This window comes from Neofelis nebulosa, chromosome X, assembly GCF_028018385.1.
Source record: "Neofelis nebulosa isolate mNeoNeb1 chromosome X, mNeoNeb1.pri, whole genome shotgun sequence".
NCBI classification, from domain to species: domain Eukaryota; kingdom Metazoa; phylum Chordata; class Mammalia; order Carnivora; family Felidae; genus Neofelis; species Neofelis nebulosa.
Genome location: NC_080800.1, coordinates 97,661,462 through 97,676,422, shown reverse-complemented (window position 1 = coordinate 97,676,422; position 14,961 = coordinate 97,661,462). Strand labels below are relative to the sequence as shown.

Sequence of the window (14,961 nt, the reverse complement as noted above, 5' to 3'; positions counted from 1 at the left end):
GGGAGTAATCAGTTTGCAAATAGGCCATAGAGTTTCAGAGCTAGAAGGAACCCTAGTTCAGCCAGTGTGTTTTGCCAGACATTCTGGTTCTTTGCACTTGGGAGACAACGCTGTTGCCTAGTATCTCAGAGCTTCACCGTACACGTGGGCATCTTGAAGTTCCAGAAAAGTCTTGTTGGAAAGCAGAACTCTAAACTTCGTCTAGTCCAGCGTTTTCCAGAACGACCAGACCACAGATCCCTTTCTCATGCAATAGACATAACGTACAACAGTCCTCTGAATGCACTTTGGGAGATGCTGATTAGTGTGATCCCTTCTTTTCCCTGTAGAGTTCCAGAGAGGTTGAGTCACTTATCTGAAGTCACAGAGCTAACCGATAGCAGGGCCAAGCCGAGGATTCCAGAGTGTTCTGGCTCTTGGGTGGTACTTTCCATTACATCACTAAGCCTTTCTAGTGGCAGCCCCATCGGCCACCCCCCACCCCCCACCCCCTTGCCCAGACCCTTCCCTGCCAGCCCAGCATTGCTATGCTGGCAATAGACCCTCCACACACCAGATTGTTAGGAATTGGGATGAGACAGCTACGCTGGTGAACGATTGCACGCAAAAGCAGATTTAAGATAGATTTAAGGTAGAAATAAGAGCTGATTTCTCCCCCTGAAGGCTGCAGCACGGACTCCCCTGTCCTTGCCCGTCTCCTGCTGAGCCCCAATAAAGGCACATGTGCTTGTTAGGAGACTAACAAAAGCCCAAACAGCCTTAGGAGCATCGACAGCTCCCATTCCGCGCTGCCGCCCTGGTAGTTATTGTAGATCGAGCAAACTTTCAGTTATTTGCGTGTGCAGAGGGCAGGAGCCCTGTCGATAATCCAAACCAACTGGCAGTAATTGACGAACGCACACAGTGCACGTAACACACGCACGCCCACACGCTTGTACGCACGCACGCACGCACACACGCACCCCTTGCAAAACCCTTTGGTGTCTGATTCTGTCATGCCTCTGGCACAGGCAGCTTCTTTCCCTGGTGGCCCTTTCTTCCCAATCCCCAGCCGTCTCCCTACCTCATAACCCGCCTCCTTGAGGACAGCCTCCAGGGCTGCGCCGCTCCCGACAGCGCTCACCCCGTGGGGCTGCACCCTTTCACACACAAGCTAGGGCAGAACCAGCCCCCGCCAGGGACTCCGGGGGTCCTCAACTGGATTGCCATGATTCCGGCCACCAGGGCGAAGTCAGGGGGATGCCCGGTGCTTCTTATTATTATCATTATTGGCTTAATAACTGCTGCATGTGAATGAACGTCTTAGGTCAGCAAAGAGGTGTGGGCTGGTGGGGGAGATAGAGAGGCGGGCTGATGCCCGGTGAGTTGTGCCAGCTTAGAGGCCGGCCCAAAGGCCGCAAGCTGGGGCCTGAGCTTCCGGGCTCCCCAGAGACTCAGCCGCTTTGTTAATCCTGAGCTGTGAACAAGAGAACAGGCCAAATGAATGGTGCTGGGGGGTGGGCGAAGGCCGAGATCTGCGGGGCACCGGGGACCCCAGTCCTCGTTCGTGTCACAAAGCCCCTGTTTCCTCCCCTGTCCCTCCCTTCCACCGTCACACCCTGCCTTGCTTGCCTTCCTACCCTCCAGGAAAGAAGAAATCCAAGTTTAAAGTCTTCAAGAGCTTCTTTGGCAAGAAGAAGAAAAAAGAGCCCGAGGATGCCCGGGGAGGGAGGAAGCTAAAACCAAGCCTGTCCAGCGGCAACATCAACATCTCTGCTCTGAAGCCAGTTCATGAAGATCAGACTGAGCCTCGGTAAGCTCAGGGGGGCTGTGGCCACCGCCAAGGCAGCCAAGGCCCTGGGGGCAGGGGGGGCGGCGGTGGTTTTCTCCGCGCTCAGGTGTATGCCTGAGCCACCGGCTGGCTCAGTTGGTTAACCGTCTGGCTCTTGAATGCAGCTTCGGTCGTGTTCTCACGGTTCGTGGGTTCGAGCCCCCACCTCAGGCTCTGCACCGGCAGCGCAGAGCCTGCTTGGGATTCTCTCTCTCTCTCTCTCTCTCTCTCTCCTCCCTCTCTGGCCTCCCACCCCCACTCGTGTGCTCTGTCTGTTTCAAAACAAATAAACTTAAAAAAAAAAAAAACCGTGGGGGAGATGGTTATGGGCGGACGGACGTGTTTCAGAGCTCACAAATCATACCACTATTGAGTGATCGACAGGATATTGACTGTAGATCGATAGAACTGATAAATAAATAAACAGACAAACTTTAACAATAACAACAACCACAAAAAAGAAGTGGCAAGAGCAGACATCCTTGTCTTCTTCCTGATCTGAGGGAGAAAGTATTCAGCCTTTCATCATCATATCTACTTGGTAATAGTGTCTCATTCTTTATGTTGTTGGATTCAGGTTTTTTTTAATGTTTATTTATTTTTGAGAGAGAGAGAGAGAGAGAGAGAGACAGAGTGCAAGCAGGGGAGGGGCAGAGAGAGAGGGGAACACAGAATCCGAAGCAGGCTCCAGGCTCCGAGCTGCCAGCACAGAGCCCGACGCGGGGCTCGAACTCACGAACTGTGAGATCATGACCTGGGCTGAAGTTGGATGCTTACCTGACCGAGCCACCCAGGTGCCCCCAGCTGTTGGATTCGGATTACTAGTATTTTATTGAAGAGTTTTACATCTATATTCGTAAGCGATATTAGTCTGTAGTTTTCTTGTGATGTCTTTGGTTGAAATTTTAATAAATTCCCACATTCCAAAAGGTGCCTTTTGTGCCTTCCTCCTTCCATTTCTAACTTCTATGATTTGTCTTAGCGCTTAATTGTCATCAACCTGGCTTAATTCCCAGTCCAGAAGGTATTTCCTTCTGGGTTTAGCAATCTGGGGGTGACAGTGGGGTGGGACGTGTGCGTAAGATGACTTAGAGGATAGGACACATGTATCACAGAATCCTCGTGTGAACGAGGAAAAGATCTGGTGAATGAGAGTCTCCAGTACCTGGGCAGATATTTGATATTTTAAATCAAAACAAAAACACTAGAGAGAAATTTGGGTGTGAAAGATCTTTTATAACTCTCACCTTAATAACAGCAAGACTCAGGGGCGCCTGGGTGGCTCAGTCGGTTGAGTATCTGACTCTTGATTTTGGCTCAGGTCACGATCTCATGGCTCAAGGATCGAGCCCCGCGTCGTTGGGCTCCACACTCAGCGTGGGGCCTGCTTGGGATTCTCTCCCCCCCCCAAATATATAAATAAACATTTTTAAAAAGATAACAACAAGACTCAGGGTCTTTTCCCCCTTTCCACAGGGCTGCCACTATTGAATTGTACACATTAAATGCGTGAATTGTATGGTATGTAAACCACATCTCAAAACTATTATATAAAAAAGATGTGTGTCGGTAATTTAAAAACTCACAATTATAGAGAAGTACATAAAGTAGGAAATTAAAATCCCCCTCCTGTCCTCAGTGCCATTTCTCAGAGGGAACTACCACTAATTATTTGGTGGATATCCTCGCAGACTTTTTTCTATGATCATGAACTATGTATGTATGTAATATAGGCATATGTATTACATGGGACTGTACTATCCTTTATTTTTTCACTTACTGTCTCGTGGAACACTTTCTTTAAAAAAATTTTTTTTAACATTTATTTATTTTTGAGAGAGAGAGAGAGAGAGACAGAGTGTGAGCGGGGGAGGGGCAGAGAGAGAGGGAGACACAGAATCCGAAGCAGGCTCCAGGTTCCGAGCTGTCAGCACACAGCCCGACCTGGGGCTCGAACTCACGGACCGCGAGATCATGACCTGAGCCGAAGCCGGATGCTTAACCGACTGAGCCACCCAGGCGCCCCTCGTGGAACACTTTCTATGGCAGCACATGTGCCCTCTTTCTGACGTGTCTATGGTATACGTATCATTCTATGCATACACACGTATCTTCACTTCCTGTGGCCCTTGGGCTGCTTTTCCAAGACCCTTTTCTTCCCGTTCAGGGCCAAGAGCAACATGGGGAGCAAAGCCCTGTCCCATGACAGCATCTTCATGATGGATCCTGAGCCTGCAAGTAAAATCTACCCCTCTCCAGAGCTCCAGAGAGGCAGATCTCTGCAGGTAATAGTGAACTCAAGCCTCAATGCCTAATTCGGCTGCTCCTCTTCCGTTCCCTCGTCCTGCTCTGCCAAAAAACAAGCACGGGGGGACTTTGGGCTTGCTTCTCGGCTGATTCTACCCCGCAGGGCTATTGTAAAGAATGGAGATGGGGCGCCTGGGTGGCTCAGTCAGTTGAGCATCTGACTTCGGCTCAGGTCACGATCTCACGGTCTGTGAGTTCGAGCCCCACGTTGGGCTCTGTGCTGACAGCTCAGAGCCTGGAGCCTGTTTCAGATTCTGTGTCTCCCTCTCTCTCTCTGACCCTCCCCCATTCATGCTCTGTCTCTCTCTGTCTCAAAAATAAATAAAGGTTAAAAAAAAAATTAGGGGCGCCTGGGTGGCGCAGTCGGTTAAGCGTCCGACTTCAGCCAGGTCACGATCTCGCGGTCCGTGAGTTCGAGCCCCGCGTCGGGCTCTGGGCTGATGGCTCGGAGCCTGGAGCCTGTTTCCGATTCTGTGTCTCCCTCTCTCTCTGCCCCTCCCCCGTTCATGCTATGTCTCTCTCTGTCCCAAAAATAAATTAAAAAACGTTGAAAAAAAAATTAAAAAAAAAATTAAAAAAAAAAAAAGAATGGAGAACGTGTAAGTGCGTGATGTGCTTCCCTAGCGCCCAGCACGCAGTGTGGCCTGGCATTACCACGTTTACTTCTCCGGACACACCCCAAGAATGCTTCAAGTATATTAGGGTCGCGTCCCACTGTCAATGTGCAGGCATTCCGACCGCTGTGTTTTTTTCTTTCTTCTACAGAGATCTTATGTTTCCAGAACTCTGCCTAGAACCGGGACTGGTAGTCTGCATCGAGCTGTTTCGGGAGTTACGTTTGGACCTTTGCTCCCATATGTACCCAGAAGTGCACTTTGGGCCGGGGGATCCGACGTCACTGAGGTAATGGAGTGGGATTGTTCCGACTACGGTGGCTGAGTCAGACTGCTGCTTACGGGCTCCATGATCTTGGGCTGATCGCCTGACCAGAGCGAATCATGCTCACAAAGCAAGGTTTTACTCTATCCATGACCAAGTGCTACACGGTTAGCTCTCCAGTTCAGAAAGGGGAGCCCTGTTTCCTGGAGGCCTCTTCTCTTAGTCCCAGCAACAGAGAGACTCTTATGGCAGAGATGGGGGGGGCATTAAAGGTAAGGATTCTAGAGGCATTTCCTCTCACAGTGAAGCCGGGAAGGAAAGCTGCAATAGCTCAAAGGCACGTTTGCCGGAATGGCTGGCTTGGGCCCCCTCCTCACATCTTTGGCCTAGTCCCTTAGTCCTTCTTCTGGGAAACAGGGCTGAAGACAGGGTAGCATATTAACAGAACCCGAACCATCAACCGCCAGTTTGACCTCCGCACGGGAAACTTCCCTTAGGCGCCAAGGTGACAACCCTACATGACAGGGTGGTCGACAGCATTCGGTTGAGGGTCCTGACACCCAAAGCTGCATAGAAGCCACGCAACTACGGAATTGGCCAACGGCTGGGTCCCTTGAAGGGACAGGATTCGTCATGGATTAAGTGGCATTCAGGTCACCTGGGAGATTGTGGGAGATGAACTCCCGGTATACAGTTCTGTCAGAAATACCAAGGCTGGGGCGCCGGGGTGGCTCGGTCGGTTAAGCGACCGACCTCGGCTCAGGTCATGATCCCACGGTGTGTGAGTTCGAGCCCCGCGTCGGGGTCTGGGCCGACCGCTCAGAGCCTGGAGCCTGTTTCGGATTCTGTGTCTCCCTCTCTCTCTCTGCCCCTCCCCCGTTCATGCTCTGTCTCTCTCTGTCTCAAAATTAAATAAACGTTAAAAAAAATTAAAAAAAAAATTAAACTCCCTGCACTTGAGTATGGGACATCCCTTTCCTGCCCCTAATAGTTAGGAGATAGGAGTCCACAGGGGTTAAGAACATGGGCTATAAAGGCAAGCAGGCTTTTCGAATGCCTGCGGTGCCGCCACGAGAATTAGGGCCAGTCCTATCGTCTCTCAGACCTGCTTTTCCCCATCTGTAAAATGGGGACCACAAGAGCTGATGCCTCAAGGAATTGTTGCAAGGTTCAAATGAAATCCGCCTCTGGAGAGCACTTCCTCCCTGTCCGGGAGAAAGAGCTCAAATCAATAACCTAACTCGCCACCCGAAGGAACTGGGAAGAGAAGAACAGACTAGACCCAAAGCTAGCAAAAGGAAGGAAATAATAGGGATGAAAGCAACGTAGAGGCCTCCGTAAAAGTTAGTTGTCATTATTGTAGTTCTTATTATTAGAATTGGGCTCGGGGATGGTGAATCTCTTGAGATTTCATCTCAGGAGCTCCCAGTAGGGCCTGGTAGGAATGAGGGGTCACCTTAGACACTGGCCAGGAGTACCCCAGGGGCAGAACGTTGGAAAAATCCTCATCGGGGCCCCCTTTCTTTGGCTTTGAGGGTTTGAAGTCCATCTGTCCTGAACAGCAGCAGAGCCTATGACAGAAAGAAGCGCGTCCGCTCCATGACAGCAAAACTTTTGTTTTGTTCATTGTTATAGGCCCAATGCTCAGATCGGGGCACGGCACACTGTGGATGCTTAGCCAGTATTAAAGATAAACCCGGGGATTCTGATTCACGTCAAAACGACCATGGCAGGGACCAGTGCCTCAGATTCAAGTGTACCATGAACTTCAAGGTAGAATCAACTCAATGAGTCTGCTGAAGCCCAAGGAAAACTCAAATGACCAATTTTATTCCCTTGGGAAAACTAGTAAAGCTGTTCTGCTCGGGGCTGGTTCTGCAGATTTTCTCATAACTCTAGAAAAATCAGTCTTGACAGGATTCAGATGAACAATCGACACAGCCAAGATCTGATCCAGACAATTCCCGGAATGATAGGAGCAAGGCTCGTAGTTTGGATGCCAAGCCTAGGTCCTAACCCCCAAACTCACCTCCGCAAGAACTGGACTTCCAAAGATAGAGCCAAAATCAAAACAAAGATGGGACTCAAATAAGATTTATAGTTAGCATCAGTAGAGAGAGAACACCATAATTCTGGGTGGGTTTGTGTGTGTTTTTTTTTTTTAGTAAAACAGGATGCAATATTTTATAATGATTAAAGTTAAGAACCAGCCAAGATTCTTTGAATGGGGAATTTTACAAGATAGATGACCTGAAATATGTCAAAATGTTACAGTGCCTGCAGGATTGGATTGTTTTTTCCCTTTACATTTTAGTCATTTCCAAACCTTCATTAATAATCATGCATTGTTGGGGCACCTGGGTGGCTCAGTGAGTTAAGTGGCTGACCCTTTTTTGGGGGTGGGGGTGGGGGAGTAGAATTTAGTGATTCATCACTTACATAGGACACCCAGTGCTCATCCCAATAAGTGTCCTCCTTGATGCCCTCACCCATTGAGCCCATCCCCCCACCCACCTACCCTCCAGTAACCCCCAGTTTGTTCTCTATATTTAAGAGTGTCTTATGGTTTGCCTCTCTCTCTCTTTTGATCTTATTTGTCCTTTCTTTCCCCTATGTTCATCTGTTTTGTTTCATAAATTTCACATATGAGGGAAATCCTATCGTATTTGTCTTTCTCTGACTGACTTATTTCGCTTAGCATCATACACTCTGGTTCCATCCACGTTGTTGCAAATGGCAAGATTTCATTCTTTTTGATCGAGTGATATTCCCTTGTGTATATATATACCACATATTCGTTATCTGTTTGTCAGTAGATAGATATTTGGGCTGTTTCCATAATTTGGCTATTGTTGATAGCGCTGCTATAAACATTGGGGTGCGTGTACCCCTTTGAATCAGCATTTTTTGATAAATACCTAATAGTGGAATTGCTGGGTTGTAGGGTAGTTCTAGTTTTAATTTTTTGAGGAACCTCCATAACTGTTTTCCAGAGTGGCCGCACCAGTTTGCATTCCCACCAGCAGTGCAACAGCATCCCCCTTTCTCTACATCCTCGCCAACATCTATTGTTTCTTGAGTTTTTAGTGTTAGCCATCATGACACGTGACAAGTGGTACCTCACTGTGGTCTTGGTTTGTATTTCCCTGATGATGAGTGATGTGGAGCATCTTTTCATGTGTCTCTTTGCCATCTGGATGTCTTCTTTGGACAAATGTCTGTTCATGTCTTTTGCCCATTTCTTCACTGGATTATTTGTTTTTTGGATGTTGAGTTTGATAAGTTCTTTATAGATTTTGGATACTAGCCAAACCCTTTATCAGATATGTCATTTGGAAATATCTTCTCCCATTCTGGTGGTTGCCTTTTAGTTTTGTGGACTGTTTCCTTCGCTGTGCAGAAGCTCTTTATCTTGATGAGGTCCCAATAGTTCATTTTTGTTTTTGTTTCCCTCGCCTCCACAGACATGTCTAGTAAGAAGTTGCTGTGGCTGAGGTGAAAGAAGTTGTTGCCTGTTTTCTCCTGTAGGATTTTGATGGCTTCCTGTCTCACGTTTAGGTCTTTCATCCATTTTGAATTTATTTTGTGTATAGTGTAAGAAAGTGGTCCAGGTTCATTCTTCTGCATGTCGCTGTCCAGTTTTCCCAACACCATTTGCTGAAGAGACTGTCTTTTTTCCATTGGGTATTCTTTCCTGCTTTGTCAAAGATTAGTTGGCCATGTGTTTGTGGGTCCATTTCTGGGTTCCCTATTCTGTTCCATTGATCTGTGTGTGCCAGTACCATACTGTCTTGATGATTATGGCTTTGTAATACAGCTTGAGGTCCGGAATTGTGATGCCTTCAGCTTTGGTTTCTTCTGAAACATTACTGTGGCTATTCAGGGTCTTTTCTAGTTCCATATAAATTTTAGAATTGTTTGTTCTCTCTCTGTGAAGAATTCTGGCATTATTTTGATAAGGATTGCATTGAATATGTGGATTGCTTTGGGTAGTTATCGACATTTTAACAATATTTGTTCTTCCAATCCATGAGCGTGGGATGTTTTTCCATTTTTTGTGTCTTCTTTAATTTCTTTCATAAGCTTTCTGTAGTTTTCAGTGTATGGATCTTTTGCTCTTTGGTTAAGTTTATTCCTAGGTATTTTATGGTTTTTGGTGCAATTGTAAATGGGCTTGATTCCTTGATTTCTTTTTCTGCTGCTTCATTATTGGTGTCTAGAAATGCCACAGGTTTCTGTACATTGATTTTATATCCTGCGGCTTTACTGAATTCATGTATCAGCTCTAGCAGTTTTTTGGTGGAGTCTTTTGGGTTTTCCACAAAGAGTATCATGTCGTCTGTGCAGAGTGAAAGTTTCGACTTCTTCCTTGCTGATTTGAATGCCTTTTATTTCTTTTTGTTGTCTGATTGCTTTCAACACTGTGTTGAACAGCAGTGCTGAGAGTGGACATCCCTGTCTTGTTCCTGACCTTCGGGGGAAAGTTGTCAGTTTTTCCCCATTGAAGATTATATTAACAGTGGGTCGTTCATATATGGCTTTTATGATCTCGAGGTAGGATCCTTCTATCCCTACTTTCTTGAAGGTTTTTATCAAGAAAGGATGCTGTATTTTGTCAAATGCTTTCTCTGCATCTCTTGAGAGAATCATGTGGTTCTTATCCTTTCTTTTATTAATGTGACGTATCATGTTGATTGATTTGTGGATATGGAACCAGCCCTGCAGCCCAGAATTTTCATTTTGATCAAACAAGCAATTTGAAGTTTCTGTCTTTGTGTGGGGATTGGCAGAAGTGTGCAGCAACCCAGAGGGCAAACCAAAACTCTTGGGCTTCGGCTTGCATAGGTATAAGAACTGAAGACAGGAGGTGGGAGATTCTTTTCTTGGCTTGTTTTCTCACTTTGGGTTCTTAGCCCTTCCGCCATCAAGCAACAAGAGGACATCAGTAATTTGGAAGAAAGCGCACAGGTTTTAACTTTTCCTTCTATTCTCCTCCTTAACAGAGCCCATCACTGCTGCCACGCCAACGAAGCATCAGCCCACCTCTTATCCATTCTGACACAATCTCTAAGGACTTTGAGGAAATCTCTGTTGTTGAGGAGACACCTGAGAGCTCACCAAAGGACATTTCAGAGCAGATCTTGACAATGAAGAAGGTGAGTGTTAGCCCCCTCCTAGGGCTTGGTTTGGTTGTGGGGCACAGGTCGGAGGCATGATCTCTGCTTGCACTCTCTTCCGCTGGAGTTGAGCACTAGGGGGACATTTGGGGAAGGAGCGGCCATTTTTTACTTTTGACTTGCATGGTGGTTTTCTGCCCAGTCTACAAACCAAATCATCAGCACTTTAGTTGATGAGCAACAGAAGACAGTATTTCAGAAAACAAGAATAGTTTGCCGAGGTTTTCAGTTATTTTGGGAAGAAAACAATGGAGATTTTTATGGGAGTAAAGGCTCTGTGTTTTTGAATGGCAGAATCTCAAGGGTTAGGGCATGTAGTATTGTTTGGTAGACACACACCCATGTGAAAAATCATTTGACACGTGAAAGGGCATGTATTGTGCATTTTATGCATCTGGGTTTGTCAATGAAGTCATATCCATCAACAACTGGGAAATTAGTAGATTGTACCCATATCAATACCTCCATTCTCAAACTAATGAATGGTTAATTTAATTGGTTGTTAGTGAACTTGAAAAGACTTTTAAATATATATATATATATATATATATATATATTTAATGTTTACTTATTTATTTTGAGAGAGAGAGAACACTAGCAGGGGAGGGGCAGAGAGAGAGGGAGAGAGAGAATCCCATTCAGGTTCCACACTGTCAGTGCAGAGCCCAATGTGGGACTCGAGCCCATGAACCATGAGATCATAAGCTGAGCCGAAATCGAGTCGGGTGCTTAACCCACTGAGCCACCCAGGTGCCCTAGGACTTTTAAAGTGAAGTAGCATTTAGAACAATTAACGTTGGGAACTAAAAAGTAAACATAAAGGTAATTTATAATGAAGATAATTGACCAGTCAGCACAAAACTGTTTTGATGTTAAAAGATCCAATGGAGGGAAGCAGCCTTCAGTTAAATATGTCAACAACAACAACAACAAAACCCCAGTCAAGTTAGGAACAAAATTAAAGCATAGGCAAATGGTAGGTGGATATGGTTCCTCACCAGCCAATGGATTTAGACTATGACTGTAAGTATTTTCAGCAGAATACTGCTAAATCAGACAAATTAGTCTGAATTGGTGGAAGGATTGAATTAGATAACTTTTATTGTGATAAAATACACATAACGTAAACTTTATCATGTTAGGGGCGCCTGGGTGGCTCAGTCAGTTAAGCGTCTGGCTCTTGGCTTTGGCTCAGGTCATGACCTCATGGTTCGTGGGTCCCAGCCCCACGACAGGCTCTGTGCTGACAGCGCAGAGCCTGCTTGGCAGTCTTTCTCTCCCTTTCTCTCTGCCCCTTCCATGCCCCCCCCCAAAATAAATAAATAGACTTCAAAAAAATGTATCACGTTAAAGCATACAATTCAATGGCATTAATTCACAACCATCACTCCTATCTAGGTCCCGAATGGTTTTGATTCCCCCACACTTATTAAGCAGTCATTCATCATTCATTCCTCTTTCCTCTCAGCCCCTGGCAACCACCAGTCTGATTTCTGCCTCTGGATTTGCCTATCATATAAGTGTAATCACACAATATATGGCCTTTTGTATATGGCCTCTTTCACTTAGTACCATGTTTTTGAGATTCATCCATGTTATAGTACTCCAGTTGTTTCTATGGCTGAATAATACTCCATTGTATGGATATACCATATTTTGTTTAGCTCTTCATCCACTGATGGATATTTGGGTCCTATCTACCTATTGGCTATCATGAATAGTGCTGCTATGAACGTTCGTACACAAGTTTGTGTTTGAGCATATGTTTTCAGCTCTTTTGGGTGTATACCTAGCAGTGAAATTGCTGGATCATATGGTAATTCTGTATTTAACCTTTTGAGGAGCCGCCGAACTGTTTTTCTCAGCAGCTGCACCACTTTACGTTCCCACCAGCTATGTTTAAGGGTTCCGGTATCTTCACATGCCGGTCAACACTTGTCATTTTCCATTTTTTAAAAATAGTCATTCTAGTGGCTGTGAACTGTATGTATCTCATTGTGGTTTTGATTTGTATTTCGCTAGTGACTAATGATGTTAACCATCTTTTCTTGTGCTTATTGGCCATTTGTATACCTTCTTTGGAGACATGTCTGTTTAAGACCTTTGCCCATTTTTTATTTAATGCATTGTTTTTTTGTTGTTGAGTTATGAATTCTTTATATATTCTGGATACTAGACCCTCTTCAGATCTATGGTTTGCAAACGTTCCCCCCCTATTCTGTGAGTTGTCTTCTAATTCTATCAAAAGAATAAATTTTTTAAAAAATTTAATTTTGACGAAGTCAAATTTATTGATATTTTTTCTTTTGATAACTTGTGTTTTTGGTGTCATATCTAAGAAGCCATTGCCCAACTTATGATCATGAAGATTTACCCCTATGTTTCCTTCAAAGAGTTTTAGCTCTTATATTTAAGTCTTTGATCCGTTTTTAGTTCATATTTATATATGGGGTGAGATAGGGTCTAACTTCATTTTCTTTTTAATTCAAGTTAGTTAACATACAGTGTTGCCATGGCTTGCATGTGACCATCCAGTTGTCCCAGCACTGTTTGTTGAAAAAACTATTATTTCTTCCATTTAATGTTCTTGGCGCCCTTGTTGGAAATCAGTTAACTGCAGATGAATGGAGACATATATATATATGTATATGTATATATATGTCTCCATTCATATGTATATGTATATATATATCTGTAGATACATAATTTTCTATATATAAGATCATGCCATTTATAAATGGAGATAGTTTTACTTCTTCCTTTCCAGTTTGCATGCGTTTTGTTTCTCTTCCTTGCCTAATTGGCTAGAACTTCCAGTAAAACAAATAAAAGTGGCAAAAGCAAACATCCTTTTCTTATTCCTGATCTTAGGGGGAAAGATTTCAGTTTTTCACCATTGAGTATGATATCAGCTATGGATTTTTCATATAAGCTTTCTATCCCTAGTTTGTTAGGTGTTTTTAGTATGAACAAGTGTTGGATTTTGTCAAATGCTTTTCTTTCCTTTTTTTTTTAAATGTTTATTCATTTTTGAGAGAGAGAGAGAGAGAGTGCGGGGGGGGGGGTGGGGGGGCAGAGGATCTGAAGCAAACTCTGTGCTGACAGCAGAGAGCCTGATATGGGGCTCAAACTCACAAACTATGAGATCATGACCTGAGCCAAAGTCAGATGCTTAACCCACTGAGCCACCCCGGGCACACCTGTTAACAGTGCTTTTCTACATCAATTGAAATGATGGTGTCGTTTTTTTTCCTTCATTCTATTAATATGGTATATTATTACATTGAGTGATTTTCATATGAAACCTCCTTGCAATTGATTGCTGTGCTATACAATTGCCTTAATATGCTGTTGGACCTTGTTTGCTAGTATTTTTGCGTGTGTATTTACGAGGGACGTAGGTCTAAAGTATTCTTTTCTCATGATACCTTTATTTGGCTTTGGAATCATGACAGTGGTGGCCTCGTAGAATCAGGAAGTGTTTCCTCTTCAATTTTTTTTTTTTGAAATATTTGTTAAGGATTGGTGTTAACTATTTAAAAGTTTGGTAAAATTTATCGGTGAGGCCATCTGGTCCTGGTCTTTTTTGTTATTGTTGGGAAGTTTTGATTACTGATTCAGTATCTTTACTCGTTATCGGTCAATTCAGATTTTCTATTTCTTCTTGAGTCAATTTTGATACTTTGGATGTGTCTAGGAATTTATCTCTTTCATCTAGGTAATCTAGTTTGTTGACATACAATTATGTGTAGTATTGTCTTATAATTCCTTTTATTTCTGTAAAGTCCATAGTAATTTTCCCTTTTCATTTCTACTTCTAGGGATTTGTGTCTTCTGTCTTTTTGTCTTAGTAAATCTTCCTAAAGATTCATCGATTTTGTTTTACTCTTCAAAGAACCAACTTTTGGTTTCATTGACTTTCTCTATTGTTTTTTCTATTCCCCATTTCACTGTCTCTGCCTTAATCTTTATTATTTACTTCCTTTTGCTAGCTTTGACATTTTAAGATACAGAGTTTTCTCTTGCTGTGAATTTGAGTAGGCTAACTATGCATTTTATAGGCTAATGAACAGAGTTAAGTTATTTATAGTCAACATTTCCAAGCACCAGTCTAAACATTCGTCCTGCTGGAGTGTCATGAACTTCCTATTAGTAAATTCAAGAATTCAGTCAGGTTGCTTGCAGTACGTTAAGCGTTGGGCTGGCAGACAGAAAGTCTAATCTTTGGTGGTCTAGTCAACCTCCTATCACCCCCAGGCATGAGAGTTTCTTGGCTGTTTCTGCCATGCTTCTTGGTTCATTAGTTCACTGTGGTGAACACAAGGGGGACAGGTGGTGGCAACCGCGTCATCCCAAGAAATCGCTGGAATCACCATCCCAACCAGATATGCTGGCCCGGAGGCTTCTCTAAGCTTCCCATAAATTATGACCCCCAAGCAGTCTATCCCTGGAGGCCTCCCCACCAACCCAACTCCTACCGCCTTCTCACTGAGGATCGACTAAGGAGCTCAGCGCAAAACCGAATCCACCAAATAGGAAAGTCAGATGAAAAGAGGACTCCATCTCCAAGGAGTCTTTCCAAGTTCAAGTTCGCTGTTTTATTTTCTTCTCCAAGCTGCTGCCTCCTACTGGTACCAGGGGGGAAACCCATTACCCTTCAAGGACACCAGGACTCATAATTAAAATGGCAAAAAGTAATGATAAAGAGAGGTTTTTCAAAGGACACCGCCGACCTTTTACTCCAGGCTCACTTTTTCCTTCCACCCCACCCCTTCCCGGGGGCAGAAC

The 14,961-nt window shown here is 44.4% G+C and overlaps 1 protein-coding gene across 5 annotated transcripts in view; it reads left to right on the top strand.

The window, feature by feature from the left end:
* Window positions 1-14,961, top strand: part of KIAA1210 (KIAA1210 ortholog) — a 56,948-nt gene that overhangs the window by 24,623 nt on the left and 17,364 nt on the right. For all 5 annotated transcript variants that reach the window (XM_058712975.1, XM_058712973.1, XM_058712974.1 and 2 more), the window contains exons 3-6: window positions 1,627-1,792; window positions 3,978-4,095; window positions 4,883-5,020; window positions 10,000-10,152. In XM_058712975.1, the coding sequence (XP_058568958.1) occupies window positions 1,627-1,792; window positions 3,978-4,095; window positions 4,883-5,020; window positions 10,000-10,152 (575 nt within the window). The remainder of the gene's footprint in view (window positions 1-1,626; window positions 1,793-3,977; window positions 4,096-4,882; window positions 5,021-9,999; window positions 10,153-14,961) is intronic.